The sequence below is a fragment of the Heptranchias perlo genome, chromosome 11, assembly GCF_035084215.1.
Source record: "Heptranchias perlo isolate sHepPer1 chromosome 11, sHepPer1.hap1, whole genome shotgun sequence".
NCBI lineage: Eukaryota > Metazoa > Chordata > Chondrichthyes > Hexanchiformes > Hexanchidae > Heptranchias > Heptranchias perlo.
Window position 1 is genome coordinate 12,614,290 of NC_090335.1, and position 27,615 is coordinate 12,641,904.

Genomic DNA, 27,615 nt, shown 5'->3' on the forward strand with positions numbered 1-27,615 from the left:
GAAGGGGGAAGCCTCCGAAAGCTTGTGAATTTAAAATAAAATTGCTGGACTATAACTTGGTGTTGTAAAATTGTTCACATTTACATAAACAGTTTGGACTCGGGAATTGGAAGTACAATTTCAAAAATTTGCGGATGACACCAAATTGGGGGTACTATTAATACTGAGGAAGACTGCGACTAAATACAGGAAGACATTAATAAACTTGCAGAATGGGCGTGTAATTGGCAAATGATTTTCAACAGAAATAAGAGTGAGGTGGTACATTTTTGTAGGAAGTTTAAGGAGGCCACATACTCCTTAGAAAATACGAGTCTAAATGGGGTAGATGAGCAGAGGGATCTGGGGGTACAGATACACAAATTACTAAAATAGCGACGCAGGTTAATAAGGCCATAAAAAAGCAAACAAAGCACATGGCTTCATTTCGAGAGGGATAGAATTGAAAAGCAGGGAAGTTATGTTAAACTTGTATAGAACCTTGGTTAGACCACACTTGGAGTACTGTGAACAGTTCTGGTCCCCATATTATAAAAAGGATATAGAGGCACTGGAGAAGGTGCAAAAAAGATTTACTAGGATGATACCAGAACTGAGAGGTTATGCCCATCAGGAAAGATTGAACAGGCTGGGGCTCTGTTCTCTAGAAAAGAAAAGACTGTGGGGTGACCTGATAGAGATCTTCAAGATTAGGAAAGGGTTTGATAGGGAGATGTAGAGAAGATATTTCCACTTACGGGGGAGACCAGAATGAGGGGCCATAAATACAAGATCGTCACTAATAAATCCAATTGGGAATTCAGGAGAAACTTCTTTATCACAAGGAGTACGTGAGGCAAATAGCATAGATGCATTTAAGGGGAAGCTAGATAGTACATGAGGGAGAAAGGAATAGAAGGATATGAGCCGAGCCGAGCGGAGGGAGCGTCCGATAAAAGGCGGGATTTCAGAGCGCTGAGAACAGCTGAGAGGAGCCGAGCCGAGCGGAGGGAGCGTCCGATAAAAGGCGGGATTTCAGAGCGCTGAGAGGAGCCGAGCCGAGCGGAGGGAGCATCCGATAAAAGGCGGGATTTCAGAGCGCTGAGAACAGCTGAGAGGAGCCGAGCCGAGCGGAGGGAGCGTCCCATAAAAGGCGGGATTTCAGAGCGCTGAGAACAGCTGAGAGGAGCCGAGCCGAGCGGAGGGAGCGTCCGATAAAAGGCGGGATTTCAGAGCGCTGAGAACAGCTGAGAGGAGCCGAGCCGAGCGGAGGGAGCGTCCGATAAAAGGCGGGATTTCAGAGCGCTGAGAACAGCTCAGAGGAGCCGAGCCGAGCGGAGGGAGCGTCCGATAAAAGGCGGGATTTCAGAGCGCTGAGAGGAGCCGAGCCGAGCGGAGGGAGCGTCCGATAAAAGGCGGGATTTCAGAGCGCTGAGAACAGCTGAGAGGAGCGGAGCTGAGGGAGCGTCCGATAAAAGGCGGGATTTCAGAGCGTTGAGAGGAGCCGAGCCGAGCGGAGGGAGCGTCCGATAAAAGGCGGGATTTCAGAGCGCTGAGAACAGCTGAGAGGAGCCGAGCCGAGCGGAGGGAGGGTCCGATAAAAGGCGGGATTTCAGAGCGCTGAGAACAGCTGAGAGGAGCCGAGCCGAGCGGAGGGAGGGTCCGATAAAAGGCGGGATTTCAGAGCGCTGAGAACAGCTGAGAGGAGCCGAGCGGAGCTGCGACCGAGTTCGAAGTGACGTCAGGAATCAGATCGGGACGCGACACAGGGGAGGCACCTGATTGGTGAGTAGGTTCAGGTGAGTATTTCTCCTTATCTACAGTAACTGAAGTAAAAGGAAAGGGAAGGTCTGCAGGTCTGAAAGGAAGTAGCATTTATTTTTTAGTGAATCAAGGTCCCTAGTGTAGTTAACATTCTCTAAATTGAGAACAATTTAAAGGAGTAAACTCCTTAAAGGGAGTGGTAAGTAGTTTTTCTTTCCTTTTTTTTTCTCTTGACATTGTAGTTGTTCTTAAGCTAATTTAAGGGTTAAGTCATGGCAGGAGATCCCAGCGCCGTGTCATGTTCCTCTTGTGGGATGTGGGAATTCAGGGCTCCTTCCTGTATCCCTGATTCCTTCACCTGCGGGAAGTGTGTCCAGCTGCAGCTATTGTTTGACCGCTTGACGGCTCTGGAGCTGCGGATGGACTCACTTTGGAGCATCCGTGATGCTGAGAAAGTCGTGGATAGCACGTTCAGTGAGTTGGTCACACCGCAGATAAAAATTACTGAGGGAGATAGTGAATGGGTGACCAACAGACAGAGGAAGAGTAGGAAGGCAGTGCAGGGGTCCCCTGCGGTCATCTCCCTCCAAAACAGGTATACCGTTTTGGATACTGTTGGCGGAGATGGCTCACCAGGGGAAGGTGGCAGTGGCCAGGTTCATGGCACCGTGGCTGGCTCTGCTGCACAGGAGGGCAGGAAAAAGAGTGGCAGAGCTATAGTGATAGGGGACTCGATTGTAAGGGGAATAGACAGGCGTTTCTGCGGACGCAACCGAGACTCCAGGATGGTATGTTGCCTCCCTGGTGCAAGGGTCAAGGATGTCTCGGAGCGGCTGCAGGACATTCTGGAGGGGAAGGGTGAACAGCCAGTTGTCGTGGTGCATATAGGCACCAACGATATAGGTAAAAAACAGGATGAGGTCCTACAAGCTGAATTTAGGGAGTTAGGAGTTAAACTAAAGAGTAGGACCTCAAAGGTAGTAATCTCAGGATTGCTACCAGTGCCACGGGCTAGTCAGAGTAGGAATGACAGGATAGCTAAGATGAATACGTGGCTTGAGAGATGGTGCAAGAGGGAGGGATTCAAATTCCTGGGCCATTGGAACCGGTTCTGGGGGAGGTGGGACCAGTACAAATTGGACGGTCTGCATCTGGGCAGGACTGGAACCAATGTCCTAGGGGGAGTGTTTGCTAGTGCTGTTGGGGAGGGTTTAAACTAATGTGGCAGGGGGATGGGAACCGATGCAGGAAGTCAGTGGGAAATAAAGTGGTGACAGAAACAAAAGGCAGTAAGGGAGAGTGTACAGAACATGACCGGACAGATGGTCTGAGAAAGCAGGGCAAAGACCAAGGGAAGACTAGATTAAACTGCATTTATTTCAATGCAAGAAGTCTGATGGGCAAGGCAGATGAACTCAGGGCATGGATGGGTACATGGGACTGGGATGTTATAGCTATTACTGAAACATGGCTAAGGGAGGGGCAGGACTGGCAGCTCAATGTTCCAGGGTACAGATGCTATAGGAAAGATAGAGCAGGAGGTAAGAGAGGAGGGGGAGTTGCGTTCTTGATTAGGGAGAACATCACGGCAGTAGTGAGAGGGGATATATCCGAGGGTTCGCCCACTGAGTCCATATGGGTAGAACTGAAAAATAAGAAGGGAGAGATCACTTTGATAGGATTGTACTACAGACCCCCAAATAGTCAACGGGAAATTGAGGAGCAAATATGTAAGGAGATTACAGACAGCTGCAAGAAAAATAGGGTGGTAATAGTAGGGGACTTTAACTTTCCCAACATTGACTGGGACAGCCATAGCATTAGGGGCTTGGATGGAGAGAAATTTGTTGAGTGTATTCAGGAGGAATTTCTCATTCAGTATGTGGATGGCCCGACTAGAGAGGGGGCAAAACTTGACCTCCTCTTGGGAAATAAGGAAGGGCAGGTGACAGAAGTGTTAGTGAGGGATCACTTTGGGACCAGTGATCATAATTCCATTAGTTTTAAGATAGCTATGGAGAAGGATAGGTCTGGCCCAAAAGTTAAAATTCTAAATTGGGGAAAGGCCAATTTTGATGGTATTAGACAGGAACTTTCAGAAGTTGATTGGGAGAGTCTGTTGGCAGGCAAAGGGACGTCTGGTAAGTGGGAGGCTTTCAAAAGTGTGTTAACCAGGGTTCAGTGTAAGCACATTCCTTATAAAGTGAAGGGCAAGGCTGGTAGAAGTAGGGAACCTTGGATGACTCGGGAGATTGAGGCACTAGTCAAAAATAAGAAGGAGGCATATGACATGCATAGGCAGCTGGGATCAAGTGGATCCCTTGAAGAGTATAGAGATTGCCGGAGTAGAGTTAAGAGAGAAATCAGGAGGGCAAAAAGGGGATATGAGATTGCTTTGGCAGATCAGGCAAAGGTGAATCCAAAGAGCTTCTACAAATACATAAAGGGCAAAAGGGTAACTAGGGAGAGAGTAGGGCCTCTTAAGGATCAACAAGGTCATCTATGTGCGGAACCACAAGAGATGGGTGAGATCCTGAATGAATATTTCACATCGGTATTTACGGTTGAGAAAGGCATGGATGTTAGGGAACTTGGGGAAATAAATAGTGATGTCTTGAGGAGTGTACATATTACAGAGAGGGAGGTGCTGGAAGTCTTAACGCGCATCAAGGTAGATAAATCTCCGGGACCTGATGAAATGTATCCCAGGACGTTATGGGAGGTTAGGGAGGAAATTGCGGGTCCCCTAGCAGAGATATTTGAATCATCCACCGCTACAGGTGAGGTGCCTGAAGATTGGAGGGTAGCAAATGTTGTGCCTTTGTTTAAGAAGGGCGGCAGGGAAAAGCCTGGGAACTACAGACCAGTGAGCCTGACATCTGTAGTGGGTAAGTTGTTAGAGGGTATTCTGAGGGACAGAATCTACAGGCATTTGGAGAGGCAGGGACTAATTAGGAACAGTCAGCATGGTTTTGTGAGAGGAAAATCATGTCTCACGAATTTGATTGAGTTTTTTGAAGGGGTAACCAAGAAGATAGATGAGGGCTGTGCAGTAGACGTGGTCTACATGGACTTAAGCAAAGCATTTGACAAGGTACCGCATGGTAGGTTGTTACATAAGGTTAAATCTCATGGGATCCAAGGTGAGGTAGCCAATTGGATACAAAATTGGCTTGACGACAGAAGACAGAGGGTGGTTGTCGAGGGTTGTTTTTCAAACTGGATGCCTGTTTCCAGCGGTGTGCCTCAGGGATCGGTGCTGGGTCCGCTGTTATTTGTTATTTATATTAATGATTTGGATGAGAATTTAGGAGGCATGGTTAGTAAGTTTGCGGATGACACCAAGATTGGTGGCATTGTGGACAGTGAGGAGGGTTATCTGGAATTGCAGCGGGATCTTGATAAATTGGGCCAGTGGGCCGATGAATGGCAGATGGAGTTTAATTTAGATAAATGTGAGGTGATGCATTTTGGTAGATCGAATCGGGCCAGGACCTACTCCGTTAATGGTAGGGCGTTGGGGAGAGTTATAGAACAAAGAGATCTAGGAGTACAGATTCATAGCTCCTTGAAAGTGGAGTCACAGGTGGATAGGGTGGTGAAGAAGGCATTCAGCATGCTTGGTTTCATTGGTCAGAACATTGAATGCAGGAGTTGGGATGTCTTGTTGAAGTTGTACAGGGCATTGGTGAGGCCACACTTGGAGTACTGTGTACAGTTCTGGTCACCCTATTATAGAAAGGATATTATTAAACTAGAAAGAGTGCAGAAAAGATTTACTAGGATGCTACCGGGACTTGATGGTTTGACTTACAGGGAGAGGTTAGACAGACTGGGACTTTATTCCCTGGAGAGTAGGAGGTTAAGGGGTGATCTTATAGAAGTCTATAAAATAATGAGGGGCATAGATAAGGTCGATAGTCAAAATCTTTTCCCAAAGGTAGGGGAGTCTATAACGAGGGGGCACAGATTTAAGGTGAGAGGGGAGAGATACAAAAGGATCCAGAGGGGCAATTTTTTCACTCAAAGGGTGGTGAGTGTCTGGAACGAGCTGCCAGAGGCAGTAGTAGAGGCGGGTACAATTTTGTCTTTTAAAAAGCATTTGGACAGTTACATGGGGAAGATGGGTATCGAGGGATATGGGCCAAGTGCAGGCAATTGGGACTAGCTTAGTGGTATAAACTGGGCGACATGGACATGTTGGGCCGAAGGGCCTGTTTCCATGTTGTAACTTCTATGATTCTATGATTCTATGATTCTATGTTGATGGGGTTAGATGAAGAGGGTGGGATGAGGCTCGTGTGGAGCATAAACACCAGTATGGACTTGTTGGGCCAAATGGCCTGTTTCTGTGCTGTACATTCTATGTAAGTGAATGTCTAGGGTCCTAAATCTGAACAAAGGAAACTACGAAGGTATGAGGAGTGAGTTGGTTATGATAGATTGGGAAGCTTCATTAAAAGGCATGATGGTGGATAGGCAATGGCTAACATTTAAGGAATGAATGCATGAATTACAACAATTATACATTCCTTTCTGGCGCAAAAACACAAAAGGAAAAGTGGCCCAATTATGGCTAACAAAAGAAATTAAGGATAGTATTAGATCCAAAGAAGAGTCATATAAAGTTGCCAGAAAAAGTAGCAAGCCTGAGGATTGGGAGCATTTTAGAATTCAGCAAAAAAGGACCAAGTGATTGATTAAGAGGGGAAAAATAGGAGTATGAGAGTAAACTTGCAAGGAACATAAAAGTGGACTGTAAAAGCTTCTACAAGTATGTAAAAAGAAAAAGATTGGTGAAGACAAATGTAGGTCCCTTACAGTCAGAAATGAGAGAATTTATAATGGGGAACAAGGAAATGGCAGAGCAATTAAACAAATACTTTGGTTCTGTCTTCACGGAAGAGGACACTAATAACTTCCCAGAAATGCTAGGGAACCAAAGGACTAGTGAGAAGGAGGAATTAAAGGAAATATGTATTAGTAAAAAAAAGTGCTGGAGAAATTAATGCGACTGAAAGCCGATAAATCCCCAGAACCTGATAACCTGCATTCCAGAGTACTAAAAGAGGTAGCCATGGAAATAGTGGATGCATTGATTGTCATTTTCCAAAATTCGATAGATTATGGAACAGCTTCTGCAGATTGGAGGGTGGCAAATGTAAAAAAGGAGGGAGAGAGAAAACAGGGAACGACAGACCGGCTAGCCTAACATCAGTCGTAGGGAAAATGCTCGAATCTATTATAAAGGATGTGACATAAGGACACTTAGAAAATATCAACGGGATTAGACAAAGTCAACATGGATTTATGAAAGGGAAATCATGTTTGACAAACCTACTGGAGTTTTTTGAGGATGTAACTGGTAGAATAGATAAGGGAGAACCAGTGGATGTGGTTTATTTGGATTTTCAGAAGGCCTTTGATAAAGTCCCACATAAGAGGTTAGTGTGCATAATTAAAGCACATGGGATTGGGGGTAATACACTGGCATGAATTGAAAATTGGTTAACAGACAGGAAACAGAGAGTAGGGATAAATGCGTCTTTTTCGGGGTGGCAGGCGGTGACTAGTGGGGTACCAGGAATCGGTGCTTGGGCCCCAGCTATTCACAATATATATCAATGATTTGGATGAGGGAACCAAATGTAATATTTCCAAATTTGCTGATGACACAAAACTAGGTGGGATCGTGAGTTGTGAGGACGATGCAAAGAGGCTTCAAGGCGATTTAAACAAGTTGAATGAGTGGGCAAATACATGGCAGATGCAGTACAATGTGGACAAATGTGAAGTTATCCACTTCGGAAGGAAAAACAGAAAGGCAGAGTATTATTTAAATGGTGATAGATTGGGGAATGTTGATGTATAAAGGGACCTGGGTGCCCTTGTACACCAGTCACTGAAAGCAAACATGCAGGTGCAGCAAGCAGCTAGGAAGGCAAATGATACGTTGGCCTTCATTGCAAGAGGATTTGAGTACAGGAGCAAGGATGTCTTACTGCAGTTATACAGGGCCTTGGTGAGACCACACCTGGAGTATTGTGTGCAGTTTTGGTCTCCTTACCTAAGGAACGATATACTTGCCATAGAGGGAGTGCAACGAAGATTCACCAGACTGATCCCTAGGATGGCAGGACTGTCGTATGAGGAGAGATTGTATTCACTTGAATTTAGAAGAATGAGAGGGGATCTCATTGAAACATATAAAATTCTGACAGGGATGGACAGACAGGATGCAGGGAGGATGTTTCCCCTGGCTGGAGGGTCCAGAATGAGGGGTCACAGTCTCAGGATACGGGGTAGGACATTTAGGACTGAGATGAGGAGAAATTTCTTCACTCAGAGGATGGTGAACCTGTGGAATTCTCTACCACAGAAGGCTGTGGAGGCCAAGTCACTGAATATATTTAAGGAGCTGGATAGATTTCTAGACACAAAAGGCATCAAGAGGTATGGTGAGATAACAGGAATATGGTATTGAAATAAAGGATCACCCACGATCATACTGAATGGCGGAGCAGGCTCGAAGGGCCGAATGGCCTACTCCTGCTCCTATTTTCTGTGTTTCTATGTAATTATGTACTTTTTCCAGAACTACATACCAACATTTTAATCTTTAGATTACACACACATAAACAATGCATTATGGAATTAGGAAGGCGCTTTACGATTTCAATATTGTTCTTTTTGAGCGTTGCTCGACCTCCGCTAATTTTGGATGTTATAGTTGGCAATCTCCACTATCATGATCTTGTTGCAGGATTATTTTAGCCTGTATTCTCGAAATCAGTTTTTCCAGCCCGTCATTTTGTATTGTGTGGATTAAGGAGAGGATGAGAGAGACAGTGTTTTTTAATTCATTTTTTCACCCACCAGATGCCTGACCATTATTTCAGAAGCTGTCCATGGGAAAGATGTGATAAATATCAATTGTTCCAACTCATCCGGAGGGAACCAGGGCCATTTGGATTAGACTTTAAAACAAGTCGCCTTCCAGAGAGATGAGGATACAATTGGTCTTAAGTTTTGAACAGATCCCCAAATGCTGGGCGAAATCATCCGAAAACACAATGCCAGGTTCCACATATACGTTAACACCGAGCTCTACCTCACCACCACCTCTCTCGACCCCTCCATTGCCTCGGTGTTATTGGGCTACTTGTTCGATATCCAGTATTGGATGAGCAGAAATTTCCTCCAATTAAACATTAGGAAGTCCGAAGGCAGTGGTTTCGGCCCCCAAACTCCGTTCCCTAGACACCGATTCCATGCCCCTCCGTGGCCACTGTCTCAGGTCGAACCAGATTGTTCGCAACCTTGGCATACTACATGACCCTGAGCTGAGCTTCCGACCACATACCTTCTCTATCACTAAGACTGCCTACTTCCACCTCTAATATCGCCCATCTCTACACCTGCCTCAGCCCTCCTGTACTGCCGATAAATCCAGAATATAGGAACAAAAATTTCAAATTTACTTTCAGCATTGAAAATTGCCCTTCCTTATTCAAATGGTAGGATGTTGAGAACTGTCAAATGAAACATTTACAGATCTGAACCCAGGATACGGGAAAACTGATTTGCCTTCAACATACCACTGTCACCATCAATTGCTGCCCTTACCTCTTTCTCGATCTCTGTTTTCACGCCTATCTCTTTCTGTATGGCCACGCCTGTCAAAGGAAGCATCTCTGCTTTGGTCTCGGTCGTATCGATCTCTTTCTGTGTATCCACTTCTTGTATCCCAGTTTTCATGGTAACTGCTGCTCGTGCTGTGCGTGTCAAATTGAGTGCCTCTAGCTGTTCCACGGCTCCCTGATGAGATCAGAGATTTGTTTATTTTGTGGTGCAAATGACCACTTCACCAGAAACATAGCAGACCCTCTTCATAACGCTATCTTTGAGTCTATAGCTGCAAAAGTATTTGAGGATGTTTTATACAGAATCTCTATGAACAAAAAGAGACTTCCGGAGTTTACGGTCAGTTACAACAATTGGATGTAGTCTCCTGTAGTTGTGAAAATCAGAGTTGCACGTTTTTTCTTACTCAGATTCCTTGCTATAGGTGAAACAACTCCAGCTTCTAAAGAGCAGTTTCAACTATAAAGGATGTGTGGTATGGCAATCAGAATAATGGAAATTCTTACTCATTTTCCTTTATGTAGGCAAACTCACTATACCCATCTGACAGACTACAGGAAGCACAGGTAGCAATACCAATTAGAAGAGGTAAAGGGAAGATCTGAAAGGAATATAATTCGTCAATTTGACCAAAAAAATAGAAAGATAGCATCAAGAGGACCTCTTCATGTTGCAGTACAGATAAAATGAACTTTAATTTTCTTGGTGCATCATATCAGGGGGTAAAATTCTTCTTCCTAGTTGGCCAAACATTGCTTAATAATTGTTTACTTAAAGATTATACCAAAAACAACTTCCTAGTTTAGCAAAGGTCCTAAGTTCTATCAACAAGAGTCACTAGGAAAAAGATCTTGCTTGTATACAGCTCCTTTCACATCCTCGGGACTTCACATATGATTCACAGCCAATGAATTACTTTTGAAATAATTTGCGCATAGCAATGTCCCATAAACAGTACTAAGATAAACGACCAGTTAATCTGTTTTGATGATGGTTAAGGGAGAAAAGTTGTGCTTGTATTATTGCACTGAAGTGTCAGCCTAGATAACGTGCTCTAAATTCTGGAGTGGGGATTGAACCCAAGTCATTCTGACTCAGATGTGAATGGCACCATTGAGCCAATTCTTAGGTTTTGTAAGTAGCATATAACTTCTATCAGGTCACCCCAGAGCTTTCTCCTTTCTAGGAGAAAGAGCCCCAGGCTCTTCAGCCTTTCCCGATAAGTATATCCTCTCAGTTCTGGTATCATCCTTGTGAATCTTTTTTGCACCTTCTCCAATGCCTGTATATCCTTTTTATATGGAGACCAGAACTGTGCACAGTATTCCAAGTGTGGTCTAACGAATGTTCTATGTAAGTTTAACATAACTTCTCTGCTTTTCAATTCTATCCTTCTAGAAATGAACCAAAGTGCTTGGTTTACTTTTTAATGGTCTTATTAACCTGTGTCGCTACTTTTAGTGATTTGTGTATCTGTACCCTTAGGTCCCTTTGCTCCTCTACCCCATTTAGAGTCTTATTATCCAAGCAGAATGTGGCCTTCTTGTTCTTCCCACCAAAATGTAATACCTCACACTATATTGAAATTCATTTGCCAATTACAAGTCCATTCAGCAAGCTTATTAATGTCATCTTGTATTTTGACGCATTCTTCCTTTGTGTTAACGACACCCCACAATTTGGTATCGTCTGCAAATTTTGAAATTGTACTTCTGATTCCCGAGTCCAAATCGTTAATGTAAATTGCGAACAACAGTAGTCCCAGCACCGATCCCTGTGGAACACCACTAACCACCTTTTGCCAGTTTGAGTGGCCTTTCAATAGTTGCAATATCCTTTTTTGTACTGCATCAACCAGAAATGTACACAGTTGCACCAATGATTTATAAAATGGCAGGGTTATCTCATTCGGCTCAATATTGACCTTTTAATACATCCCAACATCTGATTTGTTTTATTCACTGCCACCGAGCGTTGATGCAATAGTTTCAATTTATTGTCAATCAGGACACCCATATCTCTCATCTTCCATTTACATTATTTTATGTAAGTAATAATCCCTTCCTGGATTTTTTATCTGTATGTGAAGCACTTTGCATTTCTTTATATTGAATTTCACCTGCCACCTGTCTGCCCAATTCCCAAGTATATTTAAATCCTCCTGTAGCTTATCCTGTTCAGTTTTGGAATCTACCATCTTCATTAGCTCTGTATCATCTGCAAATTTAGCCATTGTGCTTGTGACTCCTAGCTCCAAATCATTTTTGAAGATATTAAACAAAAAAGGAGTTGAAAGTAGAAAAGAAAATGTCTATTATGTGCTCTTGTGGGGAGCTGGCTGGTTTAGGTATCACGCAATTAGTATCTACAATATCAGACTTCTTGTAATACAGATAAGATTAATAAGTCAACTAGTTAGAATCCAAACACTAAAACACAGGTTATTGGGATGATGACTTAAGCCACACCGTGAGACGATACCAAATTACTGACACAATGAAAAGTTGTGTTCCACCCATCAGTGTGAGTTTCATTTTAGAACATTTGTGGTATTCTTTTTGACAACAATTTTTTATTCAAAAGCAACCAATCAGGGAGTTAAAAATTCAAAATGACAAGCGCATTGGCAAAATGCAACACATCCGTGTGGATGTGTTGTAAATTAAAACTCGCTTGCAGATCTACTGACTCAAATTATGCCATCCATCACCCACCTCGATTAAGTCATACGAGAGATGGTTTTAATTGTTCACCATTTCCAGCAGAATTGTAAATATTCTTTATACACATATTTATGATTTCACTGCAGTGACAGCAGGAATCTTCCACCAAAATATCTCATCTAGTATTTATTTTGGGTTTTATTCCGCTGACAAAATTGCACCAGAAAAGATTCTGGAAGTTTCCCTCAGGAATTGGGTGCACTAGTGGTAGTAAACCTTGGGTAATGGACCTGGAATTCCTAAGACTAAAATAAAAATGTTTTAAAACTCACCCTTTTCGGTTAACTCTGGTCCTCTCCCTCTCCCCCTGGCTGTCCTTTCATTCCGGGTGTCACTTCTGGTTTCATTCCGGGTGTCACTTCTGGTTTCATTCCGGGTGTCACTTCTGGTTTCATTCCGGGTGTCACTTCTGGTTTCATTCCGGGTGTCACTTCTGGTTTCATTCCGGGTGTCACTTCTGGTTTCATTCCGGGTGTCACTTCTGGTTTCATTCCGGGTGTCACTTCTGGTTTCATTCCGGGTGTCACTTCTGGTTTCATTCCGGGTGTCACTTCTGGTTTCATTCCGGGTGTCACTTCTGGTTTCATTCCGGGTGTCACTTCTGGTTTCATTCCGGGTGTCACTTCTGGTTTCATTCCGGGTGTCACTTCTGGTTTCATTCCGGGTGTCACTTCTGGTTTCATTCCTGGTCTCGTTCCTGGTCTCACTCCTGGTTTCGTTCCGGGTCTCACTCCTGGTTTCGTTCCGGGTCTCAGTTCGAGAATTTTCATCTCTGCCATGACTTCGGCTGTAATTGCGGTCCTCATGATACTGCTCGTCTTTCCGATGGGAATCTCTGCTTTCTCTATAGTCCTGAGCATCTCGGCCAGAACGTGGCTCTCTCAGATCTCGAGAGTCTTTGCTGTCCCTGTAATCTCGAGTGTCTCTCGTATCACGAGCTTCACGAGATTCCCTGGGATCTCTGCGTTCACTGCTGTCTTTCGCTTCTTTGCGATCTCGACTGTCTCTAGGATCACGGCTTTCTCTGTGTGTTCGCTCGTCCTTTTCTTGAAGCGTACTCTGATCCAGTTCATAATCCCGCTGGTCACGACTATCTTTGCTCTCCTTTTCTCGTTCCCGTTTTCCTCTGCTTTCTAAAATGAAAATCTGTATTAGTGTCGGAACAAAATAAGCTTTATTGGTTGGTTGAGACAAAGCATGTCCTGTGGAAATAAAATATCCAGCGCTGTTGTGTTGAGAACTTGAACTACTCTGGATGGCTGAGAGTTGTTTGTGCCTATAATAGGAAAACCATAGGGTACAACATTTCTTAATGGTTATTTAATTGATAATTAATCATTCCTCAGTAAATTGATACAATTAATGGTTACAATGTTGGTTAGATTTCAGAGATAGCAGGGCAAGGTACTTAATGAAGTGCGAGTACCATTTATTACTGGAGACAGTGCAGACAAACAAATCCTCATTACACTCATTTATGAATTTAATGAAAGAAAGATTTAACTTTGCGATTTCAGAAAGATATTAAAATCTGTTGATTCTGTTTTCTTAATTAGAATAGAATCGTACAATGATACAGCACCAAATATTAGAATATATTAGGGTACAATTCATTCTTCACATACAGCACACACTCATTAGAACAATGGAACAAGTAGAAAATAGTGGCTAGTTTACAGAGCATTTAGAAAAGGATGGCACTTGCTGCAAGAATGGGTCCGTGTAGTAGTTCAAGGAGTTTATCATTAGTACCTCTCTTACAAGTTAAATGGTCACAAAGAATTCAGTTAGTGTTATTGGGTCACATTGGGCGGAGTAACTGAGCCATCCACCACAACATCGTCATCAAACCAGCGGACAAAGGAGGAGCTATTGTCATACAGAACAAAACGGACTATTGCAAAGAAGCATACCGACAACTAGATAACCAGGAACACTACAGACGGTTACCAGTAGATCTGACCAAAAAACACACCCATCAGCTCAACAAACTGATCAAGACCTTCGATCCAGACCTTCAAAGCATCCTACGCGCTCTCATCTCACGTACTCCCCGCATGGGAGACTTCTACTGCCTCCCAAAGATACACAAAGCCAACACACCCAGGCCTACCATATCAGGCAATGGAACCCTGTGTCAGAACCTCTCTGGATACGTCGAGGGCATCCTGAAACCCATCGTACAGGGAACCCCCAGCTTCTGTCGCGACACTACAGACTTCCTACAAAAACTCAGCACCCACGGACCAGTTGAACCAGGAACACTTCTCACCACGATGGACGTCTCGGCACTCTACACCAGTATCCCCCACGATGATGGCATCGCTGCGACAGCCTCAGTACCCAACACCAACAACAGCCAATCTCCAGACGCCATCCTACAACTCATCCGCTCCATCCTAGATCACAATGTCTTCACCTTCGATAACCAGTTCTTTACCCAAACACATGGAACAGCCATGGGGACCAAACTTGCACCCCAATACGCCAACATTTTCATGCACAAGTTCGAGAATGACTTCTTCACTGCACAGGACCTCCAACCAACGCTATACACCAGATACATCGACGACATTTTCTTCCGATGGACCCACGGCAAAGAATCACTGAAGAGACTACACGATAACATCAACAAGTTCCATCCCACCATCAAACTCACCATGGACTACTCCTCAGAATCGGTTTCATTCTTGGACACACGAATCTCCATCAAAGACGGGCACCTCAGCACCTCACTCTACCGCAAGCCCATGGACAACATCACGATGCTCCACTTTGCCAGCTCCCACCCTAACCATGTCAAAGAGGTCATCCCCTATGGACAGGCCCTGCGAATACACAGGATCTGCTCAGACGAGGAGGAACGCGATGGACACCTACAGACGCTGAAAGACGCCCTCATAAGAACGGGATATGACACTTGACTCGTCGATCGATAGTTCAGATGGGCCACAGCGAAAAATCGCATAGACCTCCTCAGAAGACAAACACGGGACACAACCAACAGAGTACCCTTCATCATCCAGTACTTCCCCGGAGCGGAGAAACTACGCCATGTTCTTCGCAGCCTTCAACATGTCATCGATGACGACAAACACCTCGCTAAGGCCAACCCCACACCTCCACTACTCGCCTTCAAACAGCCACCCAACCTCAAACAGACCATCGTTCGCAGCAAATTACCCAGCTTTCAGGAGAACAGCGTCCACGACACCACACAACCCTGCCACGGCAACCTCTGCAAGACATGCCAGATCATCGACACAGATACCACCATCACACGAGAGGACACCACCCACCAGGTACATGGTTCATACTCCTGTGACTTGGCCAACATTGTCTACCTCATACGTTGCAGGAAAGGATGCCCTCCGGAGCATGGTACATCGGCGAGACCATGCAGACACTGCGACAACGGATGAACGGACACCGCACAACAATCGCCAGACAGGAGGGTTCCCTCCAGTCGGGGAACACTTCAGCAATCAAGGACATTCAGCCTCCGATCTTTGGGTAAGCGTTCTCCAAGGCGGCCTTCGAGACACACGACAACGTAAAATCGTCAAGCAGAAATTGATAGCCAAGTTCTGCACCCATGAGGACGGCTTCAACCGGGATCTTGGGTTCATGTCACGCTATATGTAACCCCACCAGCGAAAAAAAGTTATCTGTTTTTAATACAACTGGTCATTCTCTCTCTCTCTCTCTCTCTCTGCCTTTCAGGTGTCTCTCTCTCTCTCTCTCTCTCTCTCTGTCTTTGTTATCTGACCCCTTGTGTATTCAGTATTCTTGGATGTAATGTTTCCCTGACTAACCTGTCTGAACACCATCCACTCCTTTGATTGCTGTGATTATCTCTCTGCCGAGGTGTGATAAAGGGCAGTTGGAAAGATTATCTGTAATCACCAGGCAATGTTCTCTGACTATATATGCTGTGCCTTTATGGAACCCTTCACTCACCTGACGAAGGAGCAAAGCTCCGAAAGCTTGTGATTTCAAATAAAGCTGTTGGACTATAACCTGGTGTTGTACGACACCTTACATTTGTCCACCCCAGTCCATCACTGGCATCTCCACATCATCCCAGAGAGTGGCCTTATATCCACATTTGAAATGACATGATGCAACTTGGGGAGCTGTCATGCAAAAATTAGAGTCAAGAGCATTCTGACATGAAAGAAACTTGGGTCACATGAAAGGAGCAATACAAGACAACGGCGAATAATCCTAAAATTTCATGCTGATATCAAGGATTGAATAATTTCCTGCGCTTCTCTGATGAATCCTGACTCAAGAGAATGGTTGCCAGGAAGTTACATGTCCACTGAGAGACAGTAGATCAAAACAATCACTGAATGATATCTGATAAAACGAGAACAAATTGCAAATAAAGAATGTAATGGCTTAAGGTGTAAAAGTGACTATCTCAACATTGTAAAACTTGACATTATAACCCTTTACAGCAGAAGGGTTAGGAACATAGGAATTGCGAGATGAAAAATATCTAGTTTGCCTATCACCATTCTGGTAGTCACATTATACAATGATAATGGAGTTGTTGACTAATCATGGCAATAAATTTCTATCAATTAGTCTACAACAGACCCAGACATGAGACGAGGAAAACTCCAGTGGTGGAGATCTTTAGGAACCATGGGCATGATTTTGACCCCAAGCCGGGAAGGGGGCGCGGAGGACAAACTGCAGACGGGAAACCCGGAAGTATGATTCTGACATAAGGACGTCTTTTATTTTTTTTTGTCGGTTTGCCATCCCACTGGCCAGCCTGATTGACAGGCTGGCCTTAGTCGGACGGGAGAGCAGCCAGGGAGAAGACGTGTTCAAGTAAGTCTTTGACTGTATGAATTGGGGGGGGGGATGGGGCAGTCATGGGGAGGAGGGATCGGGATCGGGGAGAGGGGGGGGTGTGGTGTCAGGATCGGGGGTCATCGTGGGAGTCCACGATCGTTGGCGGGGGGGGGGGGGGGGGGGGGGAACTGTGATCATTGGGGGATTGTTGCAGGTAGGCTTGTTGGGCCCGGGGGAAGCACCTGCAGTTTCGGGCCTTCTTGCCTCCTTTCAAGTGGCGTGAAGGAGAAGGCCCGGGAATCCCGGCCCCCAGGGGTTGAAATTGCAAATTCCACAAAAACGGAGGCCTGCAGCCTCCTTGAAAAGTTTTAGTCAACAACCCGCCTCCTGGGAGCGGGTTGGTCGCCCGCCCCTCATCCCGCCCCAGGGAAAAACGAAAATGGGTGGGTTGGAGGCGGATTGGGGGCAGTCTGAAATGGTTGCGATTTTGAATGCCCCCCCCCCCCCCGCCCCCCAACCCACCCGTTTTTCAATGTTAAAATCATGCCCCATAGGTCCAAAGTCACCTGTTCCACCCAAGCATGCTATACTTACCATATGTCATATATTGTACTCATATACAGTATCTTATATTATTTTGTTGAAAGAAACCTATCTAATTTGCATTTGAATGAATCAATGCTATCTGCTTCAACCATCTCCTAAGGGAGCCATAGATTTACCACTCGTTCACTGAAATAGTGTTTCGGCAGATTCGATCTAAATTTACCCCCTTCAAGCGCAGGCTATGTCCTCTGGGTCTACTGTCTGGACAAGATGAAACAGCTCGTCATGGATTACATTATCTAGTCCCTTTAAAATCCTAAAAACAGCAATCATATCACCTCTCAACCATTCTTCACCAGTGGAACATAGGAACACAGGAACAGGAGTCGGCCATTCAGCCCCTCGTGCCTGCTCCGCCATTTGATAAGATCATGGCTGATCTGTGATCTAACTCCATATACCTGCCTTTGGCCCATATCCCTTAATACCTTCGGTTGCCAAAAAGCTATCTATCTCACATTTAAATTTAGCAATTGAGCTAATATCAATTGCCGTTTGCGGAAGAGAGTTCCAAACTTCTACCACCCTTTGTGTGTAGAAATGTTTTCTAATCTCCCTCCTGAAAGGTCTGGCTCTAATTTTTAGACTGTGCCCCCTACTCCTAGAATCCCCAACCAGCGGAAATAGTTTCTCTCTATCCACCCTATCTGTTCCCCTTAATATCTTATAAACTTCGATCAGATCACCCCTTAACCTTCAAAACTCGAGAGAATACAACCCCAATTTCTGCAATCTCTCCTCGTAACTTAACCCTTGAAGTCCGGGTATCATTCTAGTAAACCTACGCTGCACTCCCTCCAAGGCCAATATGTCCTTCCGAAGGTGCGGTGCCCAGAATTGCTCACAGTACTCCAGGTGCGGTCTAACCAGGGTTTTGTATAGCTGCAGCATAACTTCTGCCCCCTTGTACTCTGGTCCTCCAGATATAAAGGCCAACATTCCATTTGCCTTCTTGATTATTTTCTGCACCTGTTCATGACACTTCAATGATCTATGTACCTGAACCCCTAAGTCCCTTTGGACATCCACTGTTTTTAACTTTTTACCATTTAGAAAGTACCCTGTTCTATCCTTTTTTGATCCAAAGTGGATGACCTCACATTTGTCTACATTGAATTCCATTTGCCACAGTTTTGCCCATTCACCTAATCTATCAATATCGCTTTGTAATTTTATGTTTTCATCAACACTGCTTACAATGCCACCAATCTTTGTGTCATCGGCAAACTTAGATATGAGACTTTCTATGCCTTCATCTAAGTCGATAATAAATATTGTGAATAATTGAGACCCCAAGACAGATCCCTGCGGGACTCAACTAGTCACATCCTGCCAATGTGAGTACCTTCCCATTATCCCTACTCTCTGTCGCCTTTCGCTCAGCCAACTTCCTAACCAAGTCCGTACTTTTCCCTTGATTCCATGGGCTTCTATCTTAGCTAACAGTCTCTTATGTGGGACCTTTTCAAATGCCTTCTGGAAGTCCATATAAATAACATCCATTGTCATTCCCCTGTCCACTACTTTAGTCACCTCTTCAAAAAGTTCAAATCAGGTTTGTCAGGCACGACCTATCTTTCACAAATCCATGCTGGCTCTCTCTGATTAACTGAAAATTCTCGAGGTGTTCAGTCACCCTATCCTTAATTATAGACTCCAGCAATTTCCCCACAACAGATGTTAGGCTAACTGGTCTATAATTCCCCGGTTTCCCTCTCTCTCCTTTCTTAAAAAGCGGAGTGACATGTGCAATTTTCCAATCTAGAGGGACGGTTTCTGAATCTCGAGAACTTTGAAAGATTATAGTTAGGGCATCCGCAATGTGCTCACCTACTTCCTTTAAAACCCTGGGATGGAAACCATCTGATCCTGGGGATTTGTCACTCTTTAGTGCTATTATTTTCTTCATTACTGTTGCGTTACTTATGTTAATTTTATTCAGTCCCTGTCCCCGATTCAATATAATTTTTCATGGGATTTCCGGCATGCTATCCTCTTTTTCTACTGTAAATACTGACGCAAAATAATTGTTCAACATGTCCGCCATTTCCCCATTGTCAATGACAATATCCCCACTTTCAGTTTTTAAGGGGCCAACACTGCTCCTGACCACCCTCTTTTTTCCTAATGTAACTATAAAAGGTCTTCGTATTGGTTTTGATAACCCTTGCGAGTTTCTTTTCATACTCTCTTTTTGTAGCCCTTACTATCTGTTTTGTGACCTTTTGTTGATCTTTGTATCTTTCCCATTCGCCAGGATCTGTGCCATTTTTTGCCTTTTTGTATGCCCTTTCCTTATGTCTTATACTGTCCCTTACCTCTTTAGTTGTCCATGGCTGTTTTTTTTGGCAAGTAGAGTTCTTGCCCCTCAGGGGTATAAACTGATTCTATATCACGTTAAATGTTTCTTTAAACATTTCCCACTGATCATCAGTTGTTTTGCCCATTAACAGTTTTGCCCAGTTTACTGTGGACAGTCTCTGTCTCATCCCATTGAAGTCGGCCTTGCCCAAATCTAGAATCTTAGCAGCTGATTCACTTTTTTCCCTTTCAAACACTACACTGACAGCGATCATGTTATGATCACTATTGGTTAGATGTTCACGCACAGTTATGCCGTTAACTAACAGTGGGAACATGCTCAATTCACAATCACACCTCATAATCCAGTCCCTCCATCCCCTCAATCATTCTGGTTGCTCTCTTCTGTATCCTTTCAATACCTGCAATACCGTTTTGTACTGCGGCGACCAGAACTGTACACATTATTCTAAGTGCGGTCGTACCAATGATTTATAAAATGGTAGGATTACCTCTATATGGGCCTTTTTAATACATCCCAACATCCGATTTGCTTTACTCACTACCACCGGGCATTATGCAGATATATAATATAACTAAAAAATTATCCTTCACTTCTCTTGTCATACTGAATTTGAAGGCTTTTCCTTTGTCCAATTTCCTCCCTTGCCCCCAACTCCTGAAACTGGTGGCTTATGCTAGAATACAACATACCATCAGTCTCTTGAGTCTCACTTCCTGCTTGGTGCTCATTGTTTCCTTATTAAGTACTTTGACATTCTTGTACTTGTATAGTCCTTTCACATAAAAGTTGTTGTCCACCTTGCTGGACCCTCCCCATTTGTCAGGAAGACTTTGTACGAGAACTGGAAATGCACTCCCAAGTACTTAAAGCAGCAGGAAAGGTTGAGAAAAGTAGATCAACCAGCAGGGAGTATAGAATGAGGGGATACAAAATAGTGTGGCTTTCAGTAAATACCCAACATCAACATAGGATTGGAAAGCACTATGCTTTTGGTGCTCCCCGTAGTGGGAATATTTTGACAACCTGTTCAGTGATGGGTAACATCAGAGTCCAGTTGTCACCCTGACCAAAAAAAACACTCGTAAACAGGCACAAAAGGAGAGCAAAAAAGTGATAACTTCTTTGGATACAGTATGTCTGATTCTTTTTTAAAAAAGGAATGCATTCTGCCTTAGGGCACTCCCACACCAGTCGCTATTTCTATGCTGAGAGGGCATGCAGGTGTCATGCTTCAAGGCTACTGTTGTTACACTGTAACTGGTTTCTAAAAAGTACACAAGGGTGCAAAATATTGAATAATGTGCCAATTTACTATCCCATTTGTGAGACAGTAACTTCCATCCGTTTTGGAGGATTTTTTCCCCTCTCTAACCACTCCAACTACCTTGGTGAGAATAGAGCTCACTATTTGGGGAATTGCAAATGTGAATTAGTGTCTTACTCTGTAGAGTAGCATTGGACTTGTATCAATATATAAAAATGAACGTTCATAGCCATAATCATTATCTACATTGTACAGCAACAATCATCAGTATTCAAGTACATTGGATTTGATGCAATGAATTGGAACATAGTAAAAAAAAGTGTACTTGAACTCAGCTTAATCTTTCTCAAAAGTCTTTGTTTTTACCTTCCCTTCTCTCATGACGTCGCTCTTGTAATGGCGATTTTTCATGTTCGTGTTTGTCTTTTTCTCTGCCAGAGGACCTGTGTCTTACTGGACTCTGCTTTCTCTGCGGAGACGAGGAACGTGGAGCATATGGTGAAGGAGAACGTCTTCGAGAAGGAGATGCAGCACGCTGGTAGGATGGCGAAGTGGATCGCTTGTGGTGAGGGGAAGGCGATTGTCTCGTTCCGGGTGAACCTGACCGGGATGATGGGGAGTGCTGTCTAGATACTGTGGGAGTTTGATGTGGTCTCTGGGAAGAAGGTGATCTGCTAGAAGGGTAACATTTTAAAAGGTCACTCAAATATTTGAAGCATTTTTTTTTAAAAACAGTCTTCAAATATCGCTGTGATTCTGCAAATATCAATAGACTGTGCAACTTATATTCCTCTATGATTTATATCCCTGTTCAAATTCAGCATTTAAGTTTTTAAAAAAGGTTTTGAAATAGAAGGTTCCATTCAAGCAGACATCTCTATATACTAGGCTCTCTCCCATTAAAAGCGTTTTCAAGCCTGACCGTGTCATAGGTGTTGATGAAAAGGAGACACAAGAAACCAGTGTTTGTAAGTTTAGTTTTCTCATTGAGTTACGACTGGATTTATAAGAGGTAATATTGTGAGGTTTCTCTCCCAGTGCAAAGCCTCACTAATGTTGGGATAGGCAGTGATGATGGGGCTACAACTTTCTGACCCACGTTCACTGCTAGCAATGCGCCATGCTGGGAGTGGAGCCATGTAAAACTGCTCCTTGTAGTCTCTTGGGCTGCTTTGCTAAGATTAGAACAATATAATGCATATACTCTTGTATGTGGATGACATTTTTTTTTAAATAAAAGAACAATGCAATACACAGATATGAGGGCAGGAACCATGAGGGTCTGTCACTGCTGAGGAGCCTTGTGACCATAGGTCACGGAATCCATTTAGTCTTCCTCTTAAATTAGTCTGGGGATGATGGGCCGTTGCAAATTTCTGAACAACCATGATCTAATGAAATTGTCTTCTTTGATAAATCAAAAACCAAGGTATGCTCCATTTGTAATGATATTTTCTGACAGTTAGTCAGCAACAGATTGACCTCTGAAAAACCAGATAACTAACCAAAGGGCTACCATGGTACCAACTGCATTAACTTTTATTTTTCAAAAATAGTTGATAATTGACTAACACCCTCAGAAGTTATCTGTGCATTGAGGCACCATTCATTATGTAATATTAACTTCCAAAACAGATTCCTTGCCTTCTAAAGCCTCTTAAACCTGGCAGGTTTGGGAATATTCTTCTTGTAACCCACAATCTTGTCCATAAACGTGGGAAAAATTAGCTATTACTGAGACCCTGTTCTACCTCTGAAGGTGCATGAGGCAATGGATCTAGCAATTTAATATGGGTGCCTTTTCAACATTCTACTCGGCTAAAGCCCAACCAAAGACTTGCATACGTTTTACTGATTGTTAACTTGGACAATGAATTATGGTCTGTGATCACTGCAAAATGTTGACCTCCTTCAAGCTGTAACTAGTTTTCTAATATCCACACAACTGCCAAATATTCTTCATCTGAAATCAGACCTAAATGCTCCTTACTTAGATAGAGAAAGGAAAAAAATAATCTCTTAGAGAAATCATTCGATACCTGTATTCTCATCTCAGAAAATGTTAAAACAATTTCATCAGCGGTTTCATTATCGGCATTTCTTAATCATTTTAAGAAAGAAGAAAACAAAATTGTAGATCAAAAAAATCATTAATCTATTATTCTGTTTCATTGAACTGCCTTATCATTGTTATAACCATATACAAGGTTCTCATTGTTAGATCCCTAAATTTAAAGCTCCTAAAGAATTACTTCAAATCAAAGAATGTTCTCCCAAACTAATCACAATTCCCTGCTTAATCAACCACCAAAATAAGTTTCCATAACAAAATACTGGTCCATTAAAGAATTCAGTCATGCATAATGGCTCATTAGTTTCTAGATCTTCCAATAAACCCTTTCAGCTCATCACTGGATCAACAGGACCTCCTCTCCCTGTAAAAGGTGCCACCTGTATAATCGCTGCTTTCTTCAAGAATGCTCGCCTCGAAAAATCCCACCAAGATACTACCAAGTGAGAAACTGTAACAATGGGCAACAATATCCCAGCTAATTCACTCTCACTCTAATTCACTCTATTTATACCAGATGTATTAAATTTCACTATTATCAGCATTGGAGAGGACCAACACAAAGTATCACAGAGCAGGAGGACACAGCCTCCTATTCTGCACTCAACCACATGGCAATGTATTAGACAGAGGCCAGGGACCTCTCTACATAGGGAAAGGAAACTCAAAACTGTCCCTGCTGAATTGCTGTCATTCACCTCCTGGCCTCTTAGACACAAAGACATGTGACCCAGGGAAGGGCCTTCTAAAGGAGGCATGCAAGTAAAAAAAAGGTTCATCTCCTTCATCTGAAGTTAATTAATATAACCTCAAAAAATTATTGGTATATTTTCTTCAAAATTAAAATTCTCTTAGTTTTCTCTCAACTTAAGAGTAAAATTATGCCTAGGTTTTTATTATAAAATATTTGGGAGGTTTTTCACATCAACATGAAAAAAATCTATCCATCACTTGCTACATCTTGAGAAAACATTCCTCCTCCAGCAAAAAGCTCTTGCCTTGTATAACCAGTTCTAATTAGGATCTGCTTTGGCTGTTAGATCCAGGTACACCAAACCAGAAAACATCTCCCACTAATTAGAGTAAACTACATCACAGCTTTAAATCCTAAACTGCTCAATCACATTATACTATTGTATACACAATGTATGCATTTAAACACTATAGTCAGCTAAAAAACTGTTCTGCTATTTACTAGTAAGAGAGTATACCCTTTTTATATATTTAAAGATATTCTATTTCCCTGTAGCCATCGTCTCCACTTGTTCTTGTCACAATTTTGAGGAGTCTATACCTGTGACGTGGGGAGAAAGACTGCTTCCGAGAAGAGGAAGATGAAGTTGACTTAGGTGGAGCTGGAGAGGCTGACTTTCTCCTTGCTGCCGGTGGGGAATATTCTCTGGAACGAGAAGAGGTGCTGCCAGACTGTTCCTCGGGGCTTATAGACCTCTTCTGTCTATGTAGGCTATCAGAGTGATCCCTGAAAGTTGAACAAGACAGAGACCTAACCTGCAATGGTCTATTGTATAATTCTTCACTCTATCTACGAAGTATGACAGAAGCTGTCCATAATCTAAAATATTCAGAATTTGCAAGTTTGTTCCATATGAGGTAGAGCGAAAACACAAATGGATTTTTAAAAAACAATTTCATCGCCGATTTCCCTAGGAAGAATATTGTTGCATAACATCACAATTGGATTTGATGAACACATGGAAATATATTCAACGTTTTTGTGTTATCCTCATCCAGTTAATGGATGACCTTATTGGGGAAATAGAAAATGTTTTCATTTTCAGTGCGAATACCAAGCACTCTTTGGCAGGTTACAACATGGGGCACACTAAAATGCAGGGCGTAATAAGTTCTACACTGATTTAAGGGGAGAAAAAAGTACCCTGAAGTGCAATGCTGTGACATTTTACTTTGAAACTTATGCTTAATTTTGATTAAGTTTTTTGTGGCATACACATGTCAATATTGCACTGAGTTGTAAGTTTCTTGCACATTTCTCTTAGTACTCTATCCAACCATTAGAAAAACCAGGCTGCTATTTCATCTGTCAGGCCGACTTGAATGCAGACCAAAGGTGAAAGGTTAGAGTTATAAATTCCTGTGAGATCCACTCTAACAGCTAAATAGAAGATTACTGTGTAACATGGTCCCAAAATTCATAACTTATAACAAATGTCTGACTATTATTATAATAGATTAACAAGCACTTAAACAGAATTACAAACTTTTCTAGAAAAAATCCTAATGATCAATGGGCAGACTGCTTCCTCTAAATATTAACTTGATAATTGAAGTGAAATATGGGAAAAAAACACATTGGGGCACATTTAATGGGAAATGCAATTGGGCTTCAAAAATACAATTTTAGATCAATGAATTGCTGCTTAATTTTTTGAAGTATTTTCAACTCAAATATGTCAGTAGTGTTCTAACACGAAAAGCTCAGGATGGATGAAGTTACTCAATTTAAGTCATCATTAATCATCTGAAAAGTGCAGTGAGAGGTACTCAGCTGCCACTTAAATGCGGGTGCACAGAGCACACCTAATTCAAATTAAGGGCCAAACATAATTAGAACACAGTTTGTTTCAGAATAGTATATGAATCCTTTGAAAAACATACTGCAGTATTGATTAAGATATGCTAAATACAACATACTTCTTCTGGAAAAAGAACCTTTCTGTTTATGAGCCAAAGGCTTCATGATCCTTTACACCCTACTTTTTGTTGGCCTGTCATGGTTTATGGTATCCAGCTAAATAGCACTAAAAAATGCACTGGAGCTAAGCTGTAACTGGTCTGTGGCAGTAATTACCACTAAGATACCATTCCTAATTTATCCTGTTCAGTATGGTCATACACAATAGCTATGACAAATTGTTGGGTATTTTGTAAGGAAGGGAAATAATACAAAGTAAAATTAAACTGTATCAAGGGACAGTGCTACATTGTACCACTCACCTGTGTTTTTCTTTTTTCTCTTTATGCCTTTCTACATCCCTTCCTCTTTCTCTACTCTCTCGGATTTTCTCTTCAGTTTTCTCTTTTGTCCTTGGCTTTTCTTTATGCTTTTTAGTTACTGGAATCTCTTCAAGAATAGGAGGTGGTGGGCTCGGAGTACGAGGCCCTTTCTTTTTACCCTGCTGCACTTTTGAAGATCTTCTGGAAAGGAAGATAATGTATTGTTTATAACAAAGCCCTCTACTTAGTTGAAAAGTAATAGAAGTACACCTGGCTTATTAGCCAGCTGCCAGCTTCAAAGACAAAAACAGCACTTCAGTAAGTACAAATGCATTTTAAAAAAAAATCTTGTCCTAATGCACTTTGTAATACCTATTTATTTAGTGAAGGAAGAGAGCCCTACAATGTCAAAACATCATAAATCCAGTCCTCGGTAGTATTAAACCAATGGTTTCAAAGTCAAATTAACATTTCAATGGTGGTGGAGCAGCTGTTCATTGTTTGTGTGCCATATGCACAGCTTGCGTTGATACAAAGTGGTTTTGGCTTCACACAAACTGTTTACTGTAATTTGCTGTGAAGTCTCTCAAAATGCAGGAGGCAGTCACACAGTGCTTTGGATTCACACCCATTGCAGTATTACTGCAGTCTTAGCTGCAGTCAAACTTTAAAATGTTCCAATGAGGTCCATGTTGACTATCTACCAGTTTTCAGATGCAGATGAGTGGAATGCCAATTTCCCTAGTCAAAAAGCAGTGTGGGTGGCAGCAGTGTAAATTCAATCTGCTGGCCTGCATCACTCCATAAAGGCACGAGTCTCAGACCAGCATCCATAGCAAAGCCCCAAACATCATGGAACCATTTAGGGAATTGTATGCATTTTTTTTTATTCGTTCATGGGATGTGGGCGTCGCTGGCAAGGCTGGCATTTATTGCCCATCCCTAGTGAGATTTTTACAACTGAGTGGCTTGCTAGGCCATTTCAGAGGGCAATTAAGAATTAACCACATTGCTGTGGGTCTGGAGTCACATATAGGCCAGACCGGGTAAGGATGGCAGGTTTCCTTCCCTAAAGGACATTAGTGAACCAGATGGGTTTTTATGACAATCCGGTAGTTTCATGGCTATCATTACTGATACTAGTATTTTAATTCCAGATTTTTATTTAATTAATTGAATTTAAATTCGCCAGCCGCTGTGGCGGGATTTGAACTCGTGACTCTGGATTTTAGTCCAGGCCTCTGGATTACTAGCCCAGTAACATAACCACTACGCTACCGTACCCCAATGGTATGGTTACAGGAAACTGTAGCCATTGTCAAAACAGAGAGCTGAATTGTAGTGAATTTCCTTCAAGTGCATTCTACTTTGTGTGTCAAACTCAATACTTCATATTACAGTTCAGCCTTTGATATGGACTAACTGCAGTTTGGTAACTTGATTAACCGGCTAG

General features: G+C 42.8%; 1 protein-coding gene across 9 annotated transcripts in view; it reads right to left on the reverse strand.

The window, feature by feature from the left end:
* Positions 1-27,615, reverse strand: part of zc3h13 (zinc finger CCCH-type containing 13) — a 127,257-nt gene that overhangs the window by 62,684 nt on the left and 36,958 nt on the right. For 4 of the 9 annotated variants that reach the window (XM_067992548.1, XM_067992544.1, XM_067992547.1 and 1 more), the window contains 5 exons: positions 26,163-26,363; positions 24,481-24,666; positions 21,482-21,789; positions 12,383-13,243; positions 9,370-9,561 (listed from right to left, as the gene is read on the reverse strand). In XM_067992548.1, the coding sequence (XP_067848649.1) occupies positions 9,370-9,561; positions 12,383-13,243; positions 21,482-21,789; positions 24,481-24,666; positions 26,163-26,363 (1,748 nt within the window). The remainder of the gene's footprint in view (positions 1-9,369; positions 9,562-12,382; positions 13,244-21,481; positions 21,790-24,480; positions 24,667-26,162; positions 26,364-27,615) is intronic. The other 5 variants (XM_067992546.1, XM_067992545.1, XM_067992552.1 and 2 more) reach the window with 5 other exon arrangements.